This window comes from Phymastichus coffea, unplaced genomic scaffold (genome assembly GCF_024137745.1).
Source record: "Phymastichus coffea isolate CEN01 unplaced genomic scaffold, Cenicafe_Pcof_1.1 PCOF00050, whole genome shotgun sequence".
Classification (NCBI taxonomy): Eukaryota; Metazoa; Arthropoda; class Insecta; order Hymenoptera; family Eulophidae; genus Phymastichus; species Phymastichus coffea.
In genome coordinates, this window is record NW_026706861.1 from 1476915 (window position 1) to 1499443 (window position 22529).

Here is a 22529-nt window from a genome sequence, read left to right on the forward strand (position 1 = left end):
TTCAGCAAAGAATAAATATTTGTAGCTTCTTATACGGGTTGACAATTTCGCAATGTCGTTTGTATTCAATGGCGCGGACAGGTATATTTTTTATCGTATTTATTTCTCCAGGAAAAACATTTCTGTATTTCATTGAGGTTTTCCGTGTTTTATTGTAACCATGTACCTGTGATATATAAAGCCGATGAAGTCATACGAAAGTCGGGAAAAATTATAGGGTACCAAAATTATTAGTTATTCACCGAGTATAATTTATTGTATAATACTATCCTAATATAATATCGAAAATCTAAATTTAAACATAAGTTTTATGTGATCTCTACGATCAAAAATACGAACTAATATTAAGTAATTATTTTGATAATGGTTTAAAATAAAAACATAAATGAAAGAAGGTACGGGAACAAGATACGTGTGTCGTTTTAACCAAACTTAAACAAAAATAATGTAAGGTTTGTAAAATTGAAAAGTTCTTTCATGTTAATATATTTTTATTTCTTATCATAATGTGGTTTTAATACAAAGATCCTTTGTAACATTATCAATGGGCATTTAATCAAAATAAATTGTTAAAATCAAATAATTATTCTGAAATGGTATTTAACTGTCTTCGTTATTCTAACAAAATCGGATTCATTGGCGTTTATATTTTGAGCTTTAATAGCGTCCAGAGCGGCTATCTCGTCCCTTACGACGATCCTTGGATCTAGACCGACGGTCACGTGATTTGCCTCTACGAGAACGTTTTGGAGACCTTGAACGAGATCTAGATCTTCTACTACCTCCTTTATTACGGCTGTACAAATAACGACGAAGATCACGGGAAATGGGCTTCAAGTGCATAAAGTTGCAAAATCCACTGCGCGTGCATTCTCTGTAAACAATATTTTCATTCATAAACAACACTACTGAATATGCTAAATATTTTTTATCAAGGCTATGCGACAAAAATCGTATGTCTATCTAATACAATTTTTTTTAATTTATATGATGTAATAAACTTTGTGTGTAATTTAAGTTTATTAGAAAAAAAATTTACGATCATTTTTCACGTTGATTTATATTTTATCATTGCAAAAAAGAAATAGTTAATTTAGGTTTTTTGCAAATAAAGATTTCAAAAAATTAATTTTGCATATCAGATTTTTGGAAAAAACATTAAATGTCATTGAATTTATTTGGAATTCAATCATTGTACAAAACTTGGAGGGATTCGCATGATTGATTTGAAATTCTTATCTACAGTGCAAATAAAACAAGAAACAATTCTTCGTAATAATGAAATAAGGTAAGTACAATTCTTAACACTCCAGCCCAAAATCACTTTTACTCACCGTTTGCAGCAATAGTCAAGAAGTAATTCAATATCATTAACAATATTTCAATGAGAATTTAAAATAAATATTAACTTTGAAATAGACATCAAACTCCAATGAGCAATTTTTATCGGTTGAATACATAATCGAGTTTGTTATTTTTTAATAGTTAACTATGTTTTACAAGTGATGATTTATAAGTGACAAGAAATTGTATTTCCGGTTAAAAATCAATGAAAAAGTCTTGTTACGCAAGTTATCTTTTTTCAATATGTAATAAAATCATGAAACTTGTTCAAATTTTTGAGTACAAAAATTGTCTCTGCAACAGATCAAATTGCCAAACAAGCAGATACATTTTCTGATAGAATCGTTATACATTTTTAAAACAAAAGTAATTCTCTATAGCATTGTATATGCTCTATGTAAAATATGTATTTACATTAAATAAAATTCTTCTGGTTTTATCAACGAATAGAGTTTATCTTCGTTGATCCTAGCACATTACTTCGAGTCATTATACTATAGCATTCATAAACATTAAAAATAACTTACCCTTGTTCATATTGACGACAGCACGCTTCTCTAAAGTCAGTTACAGGCGACAGTTCAGCATGAACAGGCCTACCTCCAAACCATCTGTTATTCATTTCGTTCATAGCCTTCTCAGCATCTTCCTCTCGCCTAAATTTGATATACACGTTTCCAACAAGGTGATCTCCCAAATTGTCACAAACATTCATCTCCTCAATTTCACCATATTTATCTTCACACTCTACGAACACATCCTCGAAAAAATTATCGTAGTGGGCTTGCATTTCTTCGTCAGAAACATTGGCGACCACTGAGATATATAAACAATTTTAGGTTAGAAAAAAATGATGCTTGCATTCGTTTGACGGTTATACAAATTGTACATTTAGAAATACTCACAGTGAGAGCCATCTGCACTTTTTGCTGAATTTTGCGGATTAACATAAAGATTTTGCAGTACGCAAGTCTGGCTGAAACTTGGTTTATTATGATTTCGAGAACAACGATCTCCGTGTCGGCATGCCCCAATTTTAAAGTAGAACGAGCAGTTGACCCTGTAAAATTAATACGCACCATTAAACATTGAAATAATAACTAGAAAAATAAACGTTGTTAAAACGTAATAAGATATGTAGATTAGCTTGAGTGTAAAATACTTACTTGTCTTTCTCTGTACCGTAAATCTGAGCCAAATATTCAGCTCCAGCCATGGTGGTATAAAACTAGTTTATCGTACGTGAGTACTTCGATATTACTCGAAAAGTAACTGTACTCAAAGTAATTTTAGTGTACAATCGAGCAAATATTTAACGAGTACGATAATTGGAGTTGCCGTTGTTTACAGTGTCACGATGGCGAGCGTTGCCTGTCTTGGCTTAGTGGCCTTAGTGCGTAGTAGCTGGTTGCGCAGCGCATGCGTATTTCTGCTTTGAGTAGACTACCTCACCTCAGTGATCCACAGCCATCAAGCCACTGCACAATGCGCGCGCACGCAATTTGCAGAACCGGGAACTTTTAAATAGGAATGCAGTCTACGGAACTCGATATTTCGATGCCTGTTGTCTCTTTCACCAAAAAATATTCGTTCAGGCTTAAAACTTGATAAGAATCTCATCATAATTTATGTTGACGTTTCGCCAGAGTATATCATGAAACTCAGTAACGAATACACAATGAAACGTCACTGGCGCTAAGCCAAAATTTTCTAAATGAAATTGCCAATCTCTATTGAATGAATGAGCAAAGTCAAAGAAACCATCGAAAAAGGAAGCCTGAATCATTCATATTATATATAGTATACATTAGATCCACTCATGCGGATGGCACGTTTCGCATTCGGAAAGAATTTTGTGGCACAGATAATTTAAAAGCAGCCGTAAACGTATATACGTGGGGAAAAACCGTACAGATGAATAGCGTTGATAAGAAGATCTGCGCGCAAGGCAGAGAGAAAGTGCAAATAGACGCGCCAGGACCTTGGGGTCGACTATATGGTGTGTAATGTGCGTGTGTGTGTATAATATATATATATACACATATGTATGTATGTATGTATATGGAGGAGACGAGCGGAAATGAGCGGATTGATGAGCGGAGATAGATAAAGTGAGTGACATTTTTACAAGAGTCCACAGAGAGATCAGTGGACCGCTGTGTTGCGCAACTGGCTCGCAGGATGTTGGTCAATGGATCGTTTTACTAGGGGAATTGTCATTCCGGTCTCTCTCTCTCTCTCTCTCTCTCTCTCTCTCTCTCTCTCTCTCTCTCTCTCTCTCTGTCTTACTCGTTCTGCCTTTCGTGAAGGCTATGCATACCACATTTTTTTGCAAACAATCATATTATCCGATTTAAAATTTAACGCGTCAATAGACACACGCAGCGATCTCTAATTTTCTTTAATAACACGAATCCATGGGTTCCGGATTAACGATGCAAAAAATACAACTCTTTTGAAGACTTTTAATACGCACGGCTACATCCATGATAAGCATTTAACCGTGAATCTCAGAAAAGTATTACAGTCATCCATCATCCCGCAATCACTTGACATAACCATCTAAATGACCTATAGAACCTGGAGACAGCCTCTCTCGCTCTCTCTCTCTCTCTCTCTCTCTCATCCTTTCGATAAAGCAATTCTGCAAAACCATCAAACTCGCAAACAGGAAACGATTTTCCAGCTCGATCAAATCCCGCAAGTATGACGCAAATGACGGGGAAAACGAAGAACGCGAAGGCATAGCGGTGTCAATGTCCAACTGTTAATCCAACCGCGACTAGACAGTTTGAGATGACTTGGTTTTGCGCGCGGCGCATGCAAGTCTTTGATGTATGTGTAAGGCTTAGCGAGTATGCACTCGTACGGCGATCGTAATTAATGGTTGTTAGCCGCGCGAGATAAAGGCTTCGCGCTGTAGAGGAAAACGTTTAGGGGATGGATTATGCTGCCGAGATTATGCGTCGGTGCAGTGTCATTTCTTTTCCCCTTACGATTCCTATGCCAAATAGCGCATAAGTATGTGTTGTTTCTTATTTATTTGAATTCAACTATCATTTTACAGTAACTTTTTTAGTTTCAGTTGACGTTTTCGTTTCTTTGCGATTATCATCATACAGAGAAAAAAGCTGAAATATCATTATTATCGTTTGACCCGATTCAAATTTTACTATTCGCATCTGGTGGCATTTGGATACGTGATCTTTTAAATTATTAGAGGAAATTTTAAATTCCTCATTTTTTTAGCGCTTGCTATACACCTAAATATAAATATAAATGCGTGCGCGAGACCAAGTCAAAATTAAATGACACGAAAGTCGCGGAAAAAACTGCTGTGTCAGCTATGATTACTATTTAGTTGAGTAGTATCATGGTACGTGACGTTGTAAAATCGTCTGTCACCCTATGACAAAAAGCTTTTGCAGCAATTCTGAAAACAATATCTGCACCTCATTGATACTTATATAAAATCGCTTAAATAAGTAACAATAATTTTAACATTATTTTTGAAAAATGTAAACAAGATACAGATTGATTAAAAGCGAAACTGTTATAATAGGCACACACAGTTGATTACGCAGGCTAACCAACGAATAGCCTAATTTCCACCATGGCCAAGCCACGCAACTTTGTTTTCTATGCGGAGATATTAATAAAGGGGTCGGGAGTAGAGAGAGGGAGGGGGGGGGGGGTGTTGGACATTACTTGAGAGGCTTTCGAGTGGGTACAATAAGCGGGAGAGGAGGCTATGGTCTTTTAATGCGGGCATGTTGTGCATCTCGGCGGACTTGTTCCGGCTGGCTTATGAATTTATTGGGGGCTATTCGTTAGACATTAGAGAGAGAGAGAGAGTGAGAGAGAGAGAGAGCGTGGGAGTACGCCCTGGAAAAAGAGAGGATTGCAACCTTCTCCTGCTTTTGCCTCCCCGCGGGAGTCTGTGGTCGAGCGAGAGAACAGCAGTGGGCTGTCGGGGGATGCTGCGCGTGCTTTTTGCGTGTTCGAGGGAGGTCAACCGCATCACGTTTCTGCGGCGCGTTCATGAATTTACTTTATTCCATTCGGTTAGCGCAGCACTACAATAGATAAGTTTTCGCGCGCAAGTTGTAATCTGGTTACTTTTATTTTTATTGTTTATCGAAAATTTACGGAAACACCGTATCGAACAGTTCGAAAGGAGTTCTATATATGTGAGGACAATTGTTTTCCCATTCCATCGGGAACAGTTGAAAGCGCCAATTCAAATTTTCTTACTCTCCAACTTGGCTGTTGCCTGCATGTCGCGATCCTCAAGCAGCGATCCGTACAAGCCTTTATACGAAACTGTGAAAAAAGTTTTCTCTGCAAAGCAGGAAAGGGCGGAAGGCAGGACGAGCAAGCCGTGACAATGGCGTGGCTCCTCGCACTGCATAACTCGAGGTAATACGGGGGCGCAAAAGTTCGGCACTTGTACAAACTGTAGGTACAGCAGCGCAGCTCGTCTTCATGCATATATGCGCCGCCCGTCGTAACTTCCTTTCTCTCTCTCTCTCTCTCTCTCTCTTGCTCGCTCACTTTTTTTTGTTGGCCAAGGGTGGAACGAAAATTCTAGAGAGCACAAGAGTCTACACGGAAATCTGCATTGACTTATAACCCCCGACTCGTTACAAAGCGACTCGTGTCATGTTTTTTTTTTTTCAAAGTTGAAAGTTGGATTGCGACTGGACATGCTGCACTCTTCTTTTTATTCGTGAGTCGTGTTTTGTGCACTGTTGTTTCCGACGTGAGAGTTTGAAGGGTATATAAGCGTTGGTAAGTGGGTGCAATTAGAAGTTTGATGAGTTTGTCCTTTGGAAAGGTTTACATAACAGATCTGGAATACTTCAATGCCGCTGCATTTCGAAAGATCCGTGAATTATAATTTTAATTAATTTGCCAAATATTTTGAAGCTTTTGTCGAACTGCATAAAATACGTAGTATATGCGAAATAGAAATGTTGGTACATAGTCCAGAATTGACATATTTTTTAAAACTATTCTAATGACAAAGTCTGTGAAAGTTACAAAATTACAAGGCTGTTAAGGTAGCGAGCACATGCAATTCACTCGTAATACTGACCTGTATTTGAACGAATCAGTAAATATTTCAATCCACAACGATTCTTGCACGTGTCCATCTACACATCGCAATTAAAAATAATCTTTCCTGTTGTTATTTATTTAATTCAGTCAGATCAATTGAATTTCGTAATATTGCGGATTGATGCTGGGTGGCTTTTCACGAGAACTGTAAACTTTAAAAGAATGATTAATGAAATATACATGTAAAGTCTAACTTGTAAATAATAAATTATAATATGAAAGGATTTTCATTATATATATTTTTCTCTGCGTCCGAGGCATTGGCATATTTTTGCAGTTACACTTTTTTCAATAAAATCTAGAAAACTGACAAATAACGAACGATGATGTTGAAATTCGTTTCACTCTCCATTCTGATAAACTGAAATTACGACAAACCTGTGTGAAGCTTATTACAATTCGGTTTGAAAGTACGTAATTAGGATGAAGAGAAGGAAAAAATTAGCAGGCACGGTATAGTGTCAGTAACAATGAACAATACAGCAATCATAGTGCCAATAAAGGTGAAATAAAGCGCGAATGAAAAACAAAAGCAGCAGAAGCGGGAGCAGCGAGCCCGTGAGAACGCAAATCGGCGAGGTCGCCAGACTATAAGGCGAGTCCAATAAATATAAGAAACAGAGTATCGGAAGGAGCGTATACGTCGAGGGAGAGAGCTTGGGCGATCGTGTTGCTGCACCGCCGCCGCCGCCGCCGCCGCCGCCGCCGCCGCCGCCGCCGCCGCCGCCGCCGCCGTTGTGGCCATTACGCCCCGGCAATTTATCGTTATTACCGCTCAACGGCATGAATATATCTCGAGAGGGTTTACTAAACGAGGCACAACCACCACTACTGCTAGCGGCTATAGCTTGACTCTTTGCTTTTCAACGCCGTTCAAAGGTGTCCCAAAGATACTGCTTACGATGTTTTTTTTCAATTTTCACGCATTCATATCTCGAAGATTTTTCAAACGCTCGTCAATCCAAGCGAGTTCTTCTGGCAGACTTAATGAAAATAGCCCAACGGAAATAGAAAAGAAATCATTATGCACGTTGATTTTGCAGCGCGAGTTTGTCGACCCGTAGCCTGGACAGCTTCGTTGGCAATCGAGAAAAGAAAGCGTCGAAGCTCGGCAATCTGTCCGAGTACTGCCGAGGGTGCGACGCGGGACAAGCGGTTCGCTATTGGCCGCTCCGGCGCGCATTAACGTTCGAGTTACGCTCGCGCGCTCCGGCTATCTACATCGGAATAATTATTGCCAGCCGAGAGGGCTCCGCTGCTGGTCGGGGCCCGCGATAGTTTTGCATGCAGCACGTAGCCGCGCGGCCTCCGCTTGTCGGCGCGCAAACGAGCGTTGCTCGCCCAGAGATTGATGGGTTGCGGCGGGCTGCGCGGCGCGCGAGAACACGGAGCAGCCGCTCGCTCGTGCGCGAGGCCGCGGCCGCGAAGGGCCGAGGGCTACTGGCCGAAAGTTTTCATTAGCGTCGCGCGACGGGTACACGATCGGCCGACGAATAGCAGCCGCCGTTCATGGGAACGCGAGATAAAAAGAAAGCCATCGCGCCGGCACTTTCTCCCTTCGCGCGAGGCGGGAGGGCGACGGCCAAGCGCGCCTTCCTCTCGTTCAACGCCTTGCGCTTTTTCATTAAGAGGAGCCGTGTGCATGTGCGCCCCGAGCGTGTAATGCGCGATCCTGTAGCCTTGCTTTAAAAGATAAAAACCAAGCTCTCCCAGGATGCGCATTTGCTTGTCGCGGCTACGACCCGATGATCGCGCGCGCACAACTCTGAAAAAACGACCACGCGCCTTTTTTTCCTCTTTTCTTTTGGACGATCATTGTTCGTTATGGCTTGGCTGAGTGCAAGTCAGCTGGCCTTACCGAAGTTGCCAATTTTCATCATTGCCCTAAGAATGGAATAGTTTTGCGTGGCTCCAACAGAGACGAAAGTTAAAACTCCAATATATCTTTATCTCATTTAGAGAGTTTCGTCTTGAAGATTGAAATATAAACTGCTGTAAATTAGTTAATGCTTTCGCGTTTCTTTTAAAAGTTCTGCGATACCTACTCGGATTGAAATTAAAATTGTTTTCTCAAAAATAATCTTGGTGGCGATTCATTTGCAAATGTAAACATTGAAGAGAAGGGCAGATTCGGCGAGCATGTAAGCCTGGCTTAAAAAAGGTCAAGCTATCGGACTTGTTTTCCAGAAATGCAAGCTTTTTTTGTTAATTGGAAAAAAATTGTAAATAATACATAATGGTTTATAATCATTAAAGATTAAAGCAATGTCACGACAAATTCGAACATATTTCACGGATTTGGACGTTGTTGAGATTGAAAAAGTAAAACAACCATAACTGACCCGTACCAGAGTAATAATATAATCACGGTTTATTTGCCAAAAATCAAATTTTTTGATAAATAATAAAAGCTCAACATTGATTAAACGATCAAACGATTTTACCTTAGATATAGCAGTGCTCACCTAAAGTATCAGTGTAGAAATAATCGTACGGATCTAATTCGATGGCTAGATTATAAAATATCTTTTCTACCTCTCTTTATATTACGAATCAATGAAATGCAACGCAAACGGATAAACCGTGTATCCACGTGCATAAGGAAAAACTCGGCGTAGCGTGGCTCGTTCCGCGCTTTAGTTCGACTACGTAGCAGATGGCAGCACACGGCGCGCGCGAGCACCGCAAAGTTGAGCGAAGCAGGTGCGAAACGGAAGATGGGGAAGAGGAGGCCGGAATGCGACGGTAAACATGTGCCACGAGTTTCGTGCAATTTATACGGCTTGTTTGCTTCTTTCTATCTCTCTCTCTCTCTCTCTCTCTCTCTCTCTCTCTCTCTCTCTCTCTCTCTCTTCTCTCACTAGAGTGGCTGCAATTTATTCTTGGAAATTAATGTCATGGCATTATGCCGCTGTACTCCTTTTTTTCACGGTACGTATTACAGTTTTTTTTCCTCTATAGTGGCGTGTAATGTTATTTCATGGGGAGGCTCATTTTGATTTACTTACTCGAAATTTCCATGCAGATCCTGCGAAAAATAGACATTTGCTAACGCGCTACGACTCTGACGATGCGATCAAAAAGCCATGCCCACTCGTTGGTCGCCCTCGCGCGTGTCGCAATAGCAAAAGCCCGACGCGAGCCTCAAACGCACGCATTACAAAACGCCAAAAGGACGACACTTCCATTTGCACGCAGATTGAAAAAAAAGATAGTATCCGCGCGCGCATGATACAGGAAAGGATGATCGATGAAAGGCCATATGAGTGAGAGAGCCCGTATCACCGAATGTCGCACCTCTCGCGGGCCCATCTCATAATTTGTCGGCGTCTCGTGGCAAAGCAAAACAAACGAGCGCTCCGCGAGAGCTCGTTAAGGAAAAAAAGGCCCGCGTGCGCGAGAGAAGAGAAGATGGTCGTCGTGAAAATAATGAAGCACGCGCGTATGTGTGTGTGTGTGTGTGTGCGCACGCGAAGCTGCACCAGGAGAGGAGAAAGGGCGTTCTCTCAAAGGTTGCAGGTAATAAGGTCGGCCCCGGTAGGTGGGCACTAATGAGCTGCCACGTGTGCGGATTGGCTCCAGAGCCATAAGACGCGCTCGGCCCTCTCGACGACGAGAGGCTGCGAAAGCGCTGAAAGCAGCCGGATAAAACCGGCAGGAGAGAGGCTGCCGACGAAGCAGCGTGCGCGACCATGAAAAACCGGCACGGAAATCAGACGTGCCTCGGTCGTTCTCTTTTGATACATCCCTTGCTATCGCTCTACTGCAATAAACTTCCATTTACAACAATCGAAAATCAGCGCTCCAATCTCGCACCTGCATACGTGTAGTAAAAAGTCAAACAAGAGGCATCAAGTTCTGTCATGCTTGTAGTTATTAGAAATACTTGCGTTACATTATTTATTCAATGAAGCGGATTAATTACACGAACAAGCCTATGTTGCCATAAGTGAGCCTAGCCACGGATTAATATGATCTGCGTGTATAATATAAGAAGCGCGGTTACGACGTATCTATTTCGAGGTTTGTTTTTCACCGCGCCGCACTTATTGCTGGAAGGCTTCGTGTATCATTTTACCACCAATATTTCTAGAGCAAAGAGCATTTACTGTATCGTTATCATTTTGTTCAGTTTTGCGAAAATTCACAATGGATTAATACACATTACGCACGGCACTTTTGCACGATGTAAGGGTTAATTTGATGTGTATCAAATTAACAATAAGAGTATCAATCGTGTGAGGAACAAAATGAGCTATAAATTTGTGAACCTATTTCCTACCGAAAAGTATTCTCTTCTTAATTTAAATAATCGGCCTTCTGGACTCAGAAACTAATTATAATTCATATTTTGAATTTTGACAAGTATTCTCTAATTATGTAGATTTTTACAAACATACGATGAATTCGGTGCTACTTAGCCAGAGTTATTGCACTTTAAAGAAGACTTTAAATTCGGTATGTGAGTACGATTACTTTCTGAATTGATCAACATTTTGAAGCTGTTTTTATATGGCCATTAAAATTTCATGGGATCAAGCCTGAGATATTTCACATTCAAACCAACTACTTGAATAACTAACTATTTTACTGCGTGCTGATTGATAATACATAATCATAAAATACATTAACAAATTTTTAGAAATTCGGTTTACACTCTTTATGCGTTTGGGCTGACACTCTAAGAAGGACGAAAAATGCGCCATTCCGGGCAATTACAAAATATCGCAGTAATAGTGTATTTTATCTATCCCCTATACACTCGAGCAACTAAACCTTAACTTATCTTCAAAGTATCCTTTAGAATCGAAGAAAGTTATTTATCCGATAATAATACACGACAGTTATAAAGTTAACTGTCCATGCCGGTAAGTATATTTGATATACATAAAGAGAGCGTTTATAAAACGCGATAATCCTGAAGTGAAAACGACCACGTTTCCCATAAATTAATACCTGACGATATAGGTACATGTACGAGAGAGGCACACGCGCGTTGCGTATACGGCGACTTTGCGGAAAATTTAAATTATCTACTCGAATGAAGATTTTTCAGTGCGCTCGCTTTATCGATGCTTCGCCGAGCGTAAAATTAACGGGCCATACAATCAAAAAGTCACGAGCTCGTGTTATTTTTATCGTTATTGCCGGTCGCAATTACTCCTTTGATGATCTTCCGATCTATCTCATACCATGTACTCGCCGTTATCCTGTGAAAAATTCGACGGACAAAGGAACAAGCGATTCTTTGGTGCATTATGAGCTTCAACGTGTCGAGCGCTGTAGTATATCTTTGTAATATCAGATAGTCGATCGTAATTAAATCCTTTCGTGTTGAAAAAAGGATGTTCCAAAAAGAAAAAAATGCACACGTATATGCAGAAGATAATTATAGCTGCGGCAAAAGTATATGTACAATTATATCACGAAATAGTGTGATTTGCATCATGAAAGTAACCGTTCAAATATTCATCTTGCACGTGGTGTATACATATGTTGGGAAAGTGGTATAGCTTAAATTGATCAGGGGGCTAAATTATAAGGCGGACAAGAGCTTTCGATTTATGATTTTAATTGGACGTGATATGAATGTTGCTGATGTATCAATCCTCATTAGTAGAAAACACACACACACACATTAAATAGCTCGATTCGAATATTCAGCTACCTTATTCTGCCAATTTACTAGAACGTTAAATAAAAATCTAATTTCTCACGGGCGCTTTCCACTTATCAATGTTCTGACGTACTTTTTCATATTCATCGCGATTTTTATCTAATTTATTTCCCAAGAACATGTATGTCTATATCTTACGGATTAAATATAATTAAAATATAACTAAAAAAAGCCAACGAATAGCACTTTATCAATGTTTCACTTGAAGCAAAAACGATATTATACATACAAGAAAAGCACGATAAGATTGCAATAAGGCGAGCATCGATGTAATAGTCTCCGCGCACGAAAGTATGTGCCACACGTATAACACACACTTGAAAACGCGCCCTCGAGGGATACGGACACGTGTGCGCGGCTTTCTTTTTCATGAGCATCGAGCACGCGCTTTCCATACACTGGACAAGGGTGTCTAATTGTGTGACCCTGCGGCGGTCCCCTCGTCGTTATCGCGCGTCCTCCCGCTTCTTTTTCATCCACATGCAGCTATGCATTTTTTAATACGTTGCAAGCACGGCACCCTGCATACGCACCTCGTCTACTCTAATCTGCACGTGAGCGCGTGCGCCTCGGGGCACGATATAGATTTCTGCTTGTCGTTTATATCGTTTGTCTTTTTAACTTGTCGACATGTGTTTACGTGGAACAGCTAGTTTGTTGCTCAACCGCGATCACGCTGATTGACAAGTGATTTGTCGATAGACTTTCAATCTCAATCTCCTCGGTATTTACTTTTTATTCAACGTTCTCTTCGATTCATACTTTTTATCTGACAAATGTCATATTGGTGCAGATGGTACGTAAAAATTACATGTTTGCTTGGCAACTTTGAAAAAAAAAACACACTCAAACTCCTGTCGTAAAGTGTATTCTAAAGAATCTATGAGATATTCCAAGGTTCGTCGAATGAACTCATAAATTGAGCATAAAAAAGAAAAGTGAAAACGAGCCCCTTCTCTTCTCCCCAAAAAAGTGGGAAGCTCTTTTATTGCTCGTAAAATTAGCCATTAACGCCAGGAGAAACACCGAGAGTATAAACTTTTAATCACGTTCTCTCTCTCTCTCTCTCTCTCTCTCTCTCTCTCTCTCTCTCTCTAAGGTCGAGGATGCAAACACTTTACGAGTCTCTTAAAAAATTCTTAGAGTTTCTTAACTTAAAACTCTTCACATTTTTTCCTTTTTATAATCCTAGTTTGTACTATTTATTGAGATCTGATTATAAGTGTTATTAAAGTAAATTTTTAAAGAAAGTATGATATTCGGATGATTCAAACATTTAGTAAAAGATTTTTCAATTATATAATTTTGAAAATATTTTCTTATAATGTAAAGAGTGCTTTAAAAATGAGCTTTCGAATTTTTATTAGAGTATTATTCTGTCCTCTATGCATCTGGTATCAAAATTCGGAATCATTCGCTTGTCTCGTTTATTGACTGCAATTCCAATTCACGATACTTACATGGGATTTCACAACAAACTTCTGTATTTAAATTTGGACGTTTCTCACTTATGAAAAACACAATGTATTATATTGTTTTCAATGTAGTTTTTATGGGCGAGACAAAACGCACGTGTTAGTTATAATTGAAACCAATACACATAGATACGTTCTTTAAAAAATCAATATAAAATATAAGCGAACGACCTTGAACGGACAAAAAATCAAAGGCATTCATCCCTTCATTTAAAAATCATACTGGCACGAATGACGTGAGTCGTGTCCAGTTTCTGTGGACTTTTTGAAATTTCCATGTTCCCGTGCACGATGAAGTTTTTGATTGGCGACGTCTATGGCCGCCAAAGACCCTTTCTCTTAACGCTCGGCTTAATTAACGATGGCCGTCTGTTCGTCTTCGTTTTCCACCTTCGTCGGCTAGATGTGCTGCTGCTACTTTGATGTCGTGCCGCTTCAGCTTCTTCACTTCGGCTCTGGCGCAATTTAATATGACGCGTCGAGGATATGAATCACTGTATCGGCTGCTATGTTCTTTTTTAGGCGAGATATTAGAGACTCGCTGATTGGTCCCGATTAAATATGGGGTTCTTGAGGGTGCAGTAAAAATTTGCATAATGCTTGAACATGCTTTGGGAGAGCTCAGAGATTTCGTCAATGCTGTCAGCGTGTCAATGATTTTTTTTATAAGGTTGCGAGGATGAATATTCAAGGTTCAGTTGCAAAACATCAATGTCTCGTAAATGTCAATGCGCATACCAAAGATTGTGAATTTAAAATGTATACGTGGAGAATAAATAAAATCGATGACGAAAATCACAATTAGTGACTTTATCAATCTATTATTATGCTATAAAAATGGAAGCACAATAGCACCGATTGAGGATCCAAGTATCGTATAATTACATCGATTACACCGCGACAAACAGCAAAGTTGAGCCGACGTTCATCCAGTTACCGTGTGTCGCTATCATCTTGTGCACCAAGTGTTAAACTGTTTGTTATCAAACGCTTATCGACGCACACCAAGATACCTCTGTACATTACCTGTAAGAGTCAATTATTATATCAGTTTTTTTCAATGTACAGAGAGGAGGGACGGGCCAGACGCGTATTGACTGTAGATACACTCGACCTATACACGCACGCACAAAGTGCTTGAATGTGTTGCGACCAAATCAAATATAAGTGATCTGCTTTTGATAATCGATACGAGATAGCGCAAAAACTTCAAAGAGAATTTTTTCAGTGGTTATCTCTTATCATTGGTAGGAGGGAGGAATGTTTGTCTTCTTTTCCCGATGAGTTAGTTTTCTGATGAATTATATTGTTTGCGCTCGTCTTGTTGAAGTGTTCTGATTTTTGACCTGTGAGTCGATAAAAGTTCTTAACGAAAAACATTGATAACTTGATTTTTGATTCATTGACGTTCACTCGCGATGTCGATCATTTAGAATCAATATCGAACAGGTTTGCAGTTAATACGAAATTGATGTGACGTGAGAGTATATTTTAAACTAATTGTTTAACAAATAACCATAAGCGAACGAATTTATAGCTTATAGCAAAAGAAGCTTCAAGGATAAATGCCAATTTTAGCTTTAATCGAGCAGAAGTTGGTATTTTGAAGTCGTATTTGAAAAAAGTTCCGACATCAATATTTATATTGGAAGCATGAAAATTCGGCAAAACAAACCAGACCATACGATGGACTGATTTTGATTTTCTAAAAATCATTATCCAATTTCTAAATCTTGAAAGTTTTCTGAATCCATATGTATAATCTATTAAAACGACTTACTCTTCCCGTTAGAAGTTTTATTTATAAATTATGTATATATATAGCATAATGGTATTTTTCAATCATACAAGAAAATTTCCATATTTAATATTGTTTGATCCTAAGCGTCGTAAAACAAACATCAACAGTAACTTACAAGTCCTTTTCATTAAATGTTCTTTCATCTCCACATAAAAAGCTCGAAGAAAAGCTCAAAGGAAGATTCTATATGCACGAACGTATATATACTTTAACGATCCCCAGAAGTAAACTTGAACGAATGTATAAACCTATCTTTCCTCTTTCCTCTCTTTCCGCCTGAGTCCGCTTGCTCTTCTCGCTGTTTGAGAGCACGCAGGCAAACTTCCCTTACGGCTGAAAGGGTTGCCAACTTGTTTCCTCTTCGTCTCAAGTGTGGCCCCCTTGTAGCAGCGGGATTTAATTTGCCCGTGCTCTTGCTCTCTCTCTCTCTCTCTCTCTCTCTCTCTCTCTCTCTCTGCCAAGCGAATTTTATACATAATGGGGTAGAGAAGCCAGCTATTTTACTTTCAAATCATAAAGCAAGCTGCTATTTTAGGAAAAACTTTATGTGTCGATTGATTAAACATTTACTTATGCGTTTGCGAGCAACAATTTTCAGTTCCTGATAACTGATATCAAAGCATTATATTAACGTTTGATGTAAACGCTCAAGTGCCAATTAATTTCAGCGCGAGCAAATATATATATATATATATATATATATATATATATATATATATATATATATATATATATATATATATATATATTTATATATTTATATATATATATACAGACGGCACGTGCAACTACATTCGCGTGTGCGTATGCGCGCAAGCCGTAAATTATGTTCTAAGGAGGTCCAGCCGGCAATTAATATACCGTTTGAAGCTGACTTGTCCGTTGTCTCCTGAAAATCGATGTTACAGACCAGATATTACGGCTTGCTGACGTTTTGACAACTGCACGGTTATCGATGGCTGTTCAATCGTTGCCCGTTCGATTGCTTACAAATTGATATACTACTGTACGATTCAAGTTCGTTCCAAGATCATATTTCCAAGTTCCAATACCTTCATTAGACATAAATGAGCTTGCAGAAATCCTGTACATGTCCAATCATTCAATTGTTGGCTATTTTTTTATGCTTCGTTTTTGGAGATGCTAATAAATTATAAACCAATTTATTTCGTTACATTCTAAATAACATTAATAATATTTTACGAAGCAATGGTGGTCAACTTTAGCATTGCATTATCGTTATTATATATCTTGTTGTATGTGTAACAATGTTCGACGCAACATTATGAATAAAAATACGTAAGCAGGAATGCAATTAATTAATTAATTTACAAAATCAACAAGAAAAGTATTGTTTCTTTAATCTATATATTCCATTACTGAATGTATTATTTGCTTTATTTGCTTTGTTATTTTTCAAATGAACAACAGGTTATATTTTCGTTATTACGCAGCGTTAATTTAGTAGCTCGTATTATAAAATAATAAATATATATACCGTCGTCGTTGTTCGCGCTCGTTACAAATAATAATTAACATGCCATACACATTTCTTAAACATAGAATAAACAAAATGAATGAGTATTTGACTTGAACATGTGTCGCAAGCAATATGTGTGTCATCGTAACAGAATAAAACCGCAATAGCTTACATTTCCCATCATAAATCATAAGACATACGCCCCTCAACTAATTCCATAAGCAAAGCATCATCAAGCACGTTTAATAACCTAAACCTCTTGGCATCAGTGCAAACGTTCAAGATGATTAATAATTTCGCTCACAGTACAAGAGCGTGTAAACAAATACGCAAAATCAACGGTGGGAACGCGTCGTAAACGCGTGGCACGCTGAGCAAACATCGCAAGATCCCCGATATATCCCCTCAAATCCAATCAGTCAACAGAGAGAAAGAGAGAAATGAGGTAAAAGTGCGAATAAAATGCCAGCTTCTCCATTCATAACTTGACGATGGTGTCACCCCAAAACGATCAGATCGCTCTTTTTCACTCCTGCTCCCCCTCTTCCTTCAGCGCTAAAAGTGGATTCTTCGGCTGAGCTCTCTTTGTGCGCGGATACGCGCGATTCTCGACGAGGGAAAAATACTTTTCTATGCGAGGAGACAAAAAGTGCGGATCTGTTATATACGAGAGAGAGAGAGAGAGAGAGAGAGCAAATAATGGGGGTGTGCGATTGTTTCGTTGAGCATGTTATGGTCTTCGACCAACTTACCTTTTTTTTGAAAACCTCTGCCGCGAGCTGCAAGATTAATACGCGGAGATCACATGTTTTCATGATTTTATCAGGACTTGCTTGCATATCGGCTGACGCGTACTTGTCGAGTCTATGACAAAGGACCATAATTAAAAAACCACGCGACTGTCAAAAGAAATGCCTGACATTCGAGCAACCGAGTTGTATTGAATAATCACTCGTTTCCTTTGAAAGCTCGCAAGTTGATCTCATCGGTAATTCAACAAACATCCTAAGCTCGAAAATAGGACTACAAAACAAAAGAAAAACTGGCTAACTATAAAAAGAAACGTGCGTACTTATAGGCGCAGCAAGAATAGCCGTGTTGGCTTCCACCCCTCGTATACATTCGCGCGAACACACGTACGCAGCAAAAGATCTATACAACCGCCCCACCCCGCGCTCTCCAAGAAGCTTATACGGGCTTCCCTCTCCCCAGTGACACGGCAAACGCGCCGTAATAGGCGTTCCCTCCTCTCTGTCTACCTTGACATGGCCAGAGTACGTTCAACCATCGAATCGTGTGCTGCCACCTGAACGTCGACCTTGCTGTGCTGCTCTGCCAGCTGCTCTCCACGCTTCTTCTTTTTCTTTTTTGCTTTTTCGTTGCTTCGCTAAATTTATCGCCTTATCAATGGGCGTTTTCTTTGTCTCTCATATGAGTGCACCGTGCGAATGTAGATGCTCGAGATTGATACGGTTTGTAGAAGGTGCTGATTGTTTGATGCGAAATCGGAAAGAAATGTGTATGGCCGCCTGTAATAGTTGTTACCGCTGAAGATATTACTTTGATTAATACTTTATTATTATTACTGTACCAATAGTATAGAGAACACAATGATAATCATTTCGAATAAGTGTTACAAGTGAATCGACGCCGTATGAATTTTAGTGAACCGACAGTGAAAGAACTTTGAAAAAACAATAAAAAAATTGTAACATGATAAATCTGATATGTGACATCTAAACTGGGTACGTTTTATTTGAAGCTTATACATATTAATCCTGTTTGGCTTACTTCGAATTAAGGTTCCATGTTTTTCTCATGAATGCGATATTACAATTTTATTTTTAACTCAGGAACAAGTTTTGTCACTGATACTTACCACAAGATTATTTTGCCGGTTTGACTTTAAAGCTGAATTAACAGTAATAAAAGTGACAGAACGATGACACAGGTATAAATAAGATACTTTATTTTACAATAATGCATTCTTTTCCTTATATTTCCTTATATTTCGATATTCAGAAACATGCGTACTCGGGCGCATTACTCGAAATTCAGATAACATAAAACACTTTTTCTATAGTTAATATTTCGCTCATTTGCCTTTTTTTAATTTCACGAAAAATCATTTAAAAATACACGTCGAAAGGCTTTTCGCGATGCATTATGAGAAAACTAAGGTCTTTTGATACACCTGAATCGTAAGCAAATCACTTGTAGAAGTCTCTGTTGCAATGACTATAGGTCACTACTACATAACACTGAATTGAGTATTTGATAATTACAAAAAATACAAAAACCATTCTGTTGCAAGCACTTTTTCATATACATACAACCAACTTAACGTCCTCCTTGCTCAAAGTACAGAAATGTGTGGTCGATCGTTGCGGCAAAGAAACAGCGATGAGGACATTACGAAGCATATATAATTGGCCATTAATCGATGCTACGCTCGAAACCAACTGTCACGCGGCACTCGCGCGCGACGGCCCGCAACTTTACCGCTGATCGTGCGAAATATAGCGTGGCCTTTACGCAACCGTATCCAAACTGATTTAGCCTGTTATTGAACTTGTAGAGGTGCGCGCATTTCTCAACAAACGATTAGTATAGGGAATGAGAAACACGAAAAGCTGATAACTTATTCCGCGATGCAAAATTAAATCACGAAAACAAGACTCACGGAAGTCTTAGATTTATTGAAATCTATAATATCAATAGAGCAAATGTCGAATCTACAACCAACCCGTTCGACTGTTTTACAAAAACCAACACTCTTCGTGACTAAACGACGCGAAGTGACAAAGGAAAGATTGCGCTTTTCAAATAAAAAAGGCAGCAAGCAAATTGTTATCGGCAAGAGGTCGAAAGAACAGCTCGCAAAGCCAGCACTAAAGCAACCAACAAGCAAAGAAAAAAAAGCAGCCAGAGTACAACCTTTCGAAAAATCCGATATACAAACGCTGAGCGTCGTCCAAGAAGTTCTCGTCAGTCTGCACACATATGCACACTGAAACACGCACGAATCGCGCCCCCTATGTGTGTGGAGCGTGCACTTTCGAGAGGATCGAAGAGAAAAGTCTGGTGTGCGTGGTCGGGAAGAAGCGCGCACGAGGAGAGTCGAGGCAGCAGTAAGCATCGCCAGTAGCAACAGCCGCTGGTCGCGCCGGCGAGAAAGTGCCGAGGCGGCCGACGTGGGCGTGGCCGCGGCGCGTCGCGCCCCCCGCGCGGTCCGACTCGGCCGGAGTGGTGGGGAAAAAAGTTGGCCTCGACCAACGAGTGCCGAGACTTTTACCGATTGGTGGGGGAAGCTTTGCCCCGCGAGGGCGCTGGTGGGGACGCATTTTTTTTCATCCTCTCTCGCTGGCTCGTCTTCGTTTTTTGCCTCCCCTGCCGCGCTCTTCGTTCGCGGCTCACGGCGCGCTGTCTCTTCTTCTTTGGGAAAGCTCTCGCGATTTCTCGCAGCGAGTAATCGCCGCTGACGGCTAGTTTTCTTCGGTTTCGCGGGAGCTCGGCGAGTCCAGCTTTCTCGACAGCGCGGTTCGCGTCAGCGGGCCGAACCGATCTCTCCGAGTCTTGCGAGCGCTCGAGCGCGTACGAGGCGTTGGATCGTAAAGCGGCAATGGGTGCTTGCGAATAATCGCGTATCTAGCCCGAAGCTGCAGAATGAGCAGCGTGCGAAGAGGCTTTCATTGACGCCTCCGTGTAATGTACGAGGAGAAGCGAGCAAGCGAGCCCCCGGTAACGTACGCTTTATGCGTGTTCTCGCTGTTCGCACACATGTACAGCATCGCTCGCTCGTCCTCGCAGTCGCGCGCACACGCCGACGAGAGAGTATAAGTGAGCGGTGTCGTTTGCTTTCCCTCCCTGCGCAACACAACCACCTCTCGCGACGACACCCCTTCTTTCCTCTTTCTAGGCGAAGGGGCAGACCCAACTCCTCCTTCGTCGGAAGGTGTGCACGCGATCCGCCCATCGCGCGCTCTCTCTCTCTCTCTCTCTCGCCGAGCTTGCGCGCGCGCGCGCGACTGCCTCCGACACTTTATTCGCCAGCGCTCACCGACGCAAAAAACAAACGATTCGCAGGCCGAGCAGCGAGAGAGGCGTCGTGAGTTTTGCTGCCCTCTGCGCGGATCGCCGACGAAGCTCCGGCCGAGAGTGCCCGGCAGGGTGTACGCGCGCGCTCGCGTACTTGCCTCAAGTGTTTTCCAGATTATTTCAGCTGTTACGACCTGTTGGAGATGATTTTTCGAGTTAAACTAAGCTATCTGCCTCTTGTTATATTTTAATACCGCAGGGCTTTTCCCTTGTATTTTATTGTCTGGGACAGGTTTTTACCATGGATATTTTATTTTTCGACGATTCGGCCATTTCAAATGAATTTTCATCTGGCTGATATTTTCGACATTCAAATTTGTCTTTTAAATAACTTAACACTCTGTTGTGCTATCATTTTTCCTATTTCTCTCAGTCTCTCTCCTTTGCCAATTTTTATACAACTGCTTACTGCCATTCAGTTGCATAGTGAATTAGTGACAAGTCTAAAATATCACTATTTATTTTATTAAAAAATATATTTCCCTATCAAATATTTTCAAAAGTTGTTAATTGCAAGTTTACAATGACGTGCCAAAGCTCGTACTCGGAATAAATTCTTGTGAATGAAATTTATTAATAAAGTAATAAAGATCTGTTAACGGAAAAGTTAGCGAAACGCTTTTAGCGATGTTTTAGCGGTTAACGCTTCTTAATTATTTTCACTTAGTTTCAATTAAACTGGACAGCATTGGTGTGACGTTTTTATCAATAAGGGTATAGCGAAATTCTCGTGATTTAGCAGTACGTAAAATATATCCTTGAGATGTAAGGCGACTGTCTCAACGACTGCTTAAATGAGAAATGTGCGATGATTGAAAATTGAACGCTAGCATTTCTTGTGAAAGTATTTTGAATTTTCCGCAGAGATGCCCGCGATTCACACTTTGACAGCTGATATTTATCTGAAACTAGATCCCCGCCAAGGCTTTCAAGCGCCACATCCACAGTAAAGTCACGAACGTCTGAATAACCAGAAATAAAATTTCAGCGTAATGTGCACAGCGTAGCATCGCTTTTCATATTATTCAAAGCAAGCTAGCAAAAAAAGGCCACTATGGAGAGGAGTGGAGAGAGGGCGTCGTAGCAGCGACAAAGGAAAACAGCAGCGTCAGCATCGTAAAAAAACTCGCGCGCAAAAAAATTTCCAATTTAAGCGATGGAGTGTAAAAAGCTCTTCTTCCCTTCGGCTCTCTCTCTTTCTCTCTCTCTCTCTCTAAGCAGGCGCGCATTAATGTAAAAGTATCGTGGTCGGGCTTCTCGAGGACTTCTTGCTGCGACGTGTACTTAGCAGAGAGAGAGAGAGAGAGTCACGTCAAAGTGTGCATGTGTGCGCGAGAAGGGATGGTACGTGGCGCGCGGCAGCAGATAAAAAGAGAGAACATTGCGGTTATGTTAGAAGAAAGCGGCGAACACGTACAGCCGGAGGGGGAGGGATCGCGCGTGTGCCCCCTTACTTCCTACGTGGAGAAAGATGCAAGAGCGAGGGAGTAGGTAGTAGTCGTACCAGCAGTAGTAGTAGGAGTAGGAGGGTGC

General features: G+C 40.4%; 1 protein-coding gene across 1 annotated transcript; it reads right to left on the reverse strand.

Annotated features, from left to right (window-relative positions):
• Positions 1–470: 470 nt before the first annotated feature.
• Positions 471–2746, reverse strand: LOC131665352 (splicing factor U2af 38 kDa subunit-like). Its single transcript, XM_058937201.1, has 4 exons — positions 2511–2746; positions 2250–2404; positions 1872–2160; positions 471–874 (listed from the first exon to the last, which is right to left on the reverse strand). Exons 1-4 carry the CDS (start codon positions 2558–2560, stop codon positions 658–660), a joined length of 711 nt encoding a protein of 236 aa, XP_058793184.1. The 5' UTR covers positions 2561–2746; the 3' UTR covers positions 471–657.
• Positions 2747–22529: the final 19783 nt, after the last annotated feature.

Coding starts and splice junctions, on each gene's coding strand:
- LOC131665352 (XM_058937201.1), bottom strand. CDS start 2,560: ATGGCTGGAGCTGAATATTTGGCTCAGATTTACGGTACAGAGAAAGAC. Junction 2,405..2,510: donor TACGGTACAGAGAAAGACAA/GTAAGTATTTTA, acceptor TTAATTTTACAG/GGTCAACTGCTCGTTCTACT. Junction 875..1,871: donor TGTCGTCAATATGAACAAGG/GTAAGTTATTTT, acceptor TATTGTTTACAG/AGAATGCACGCGCAGTGGAT.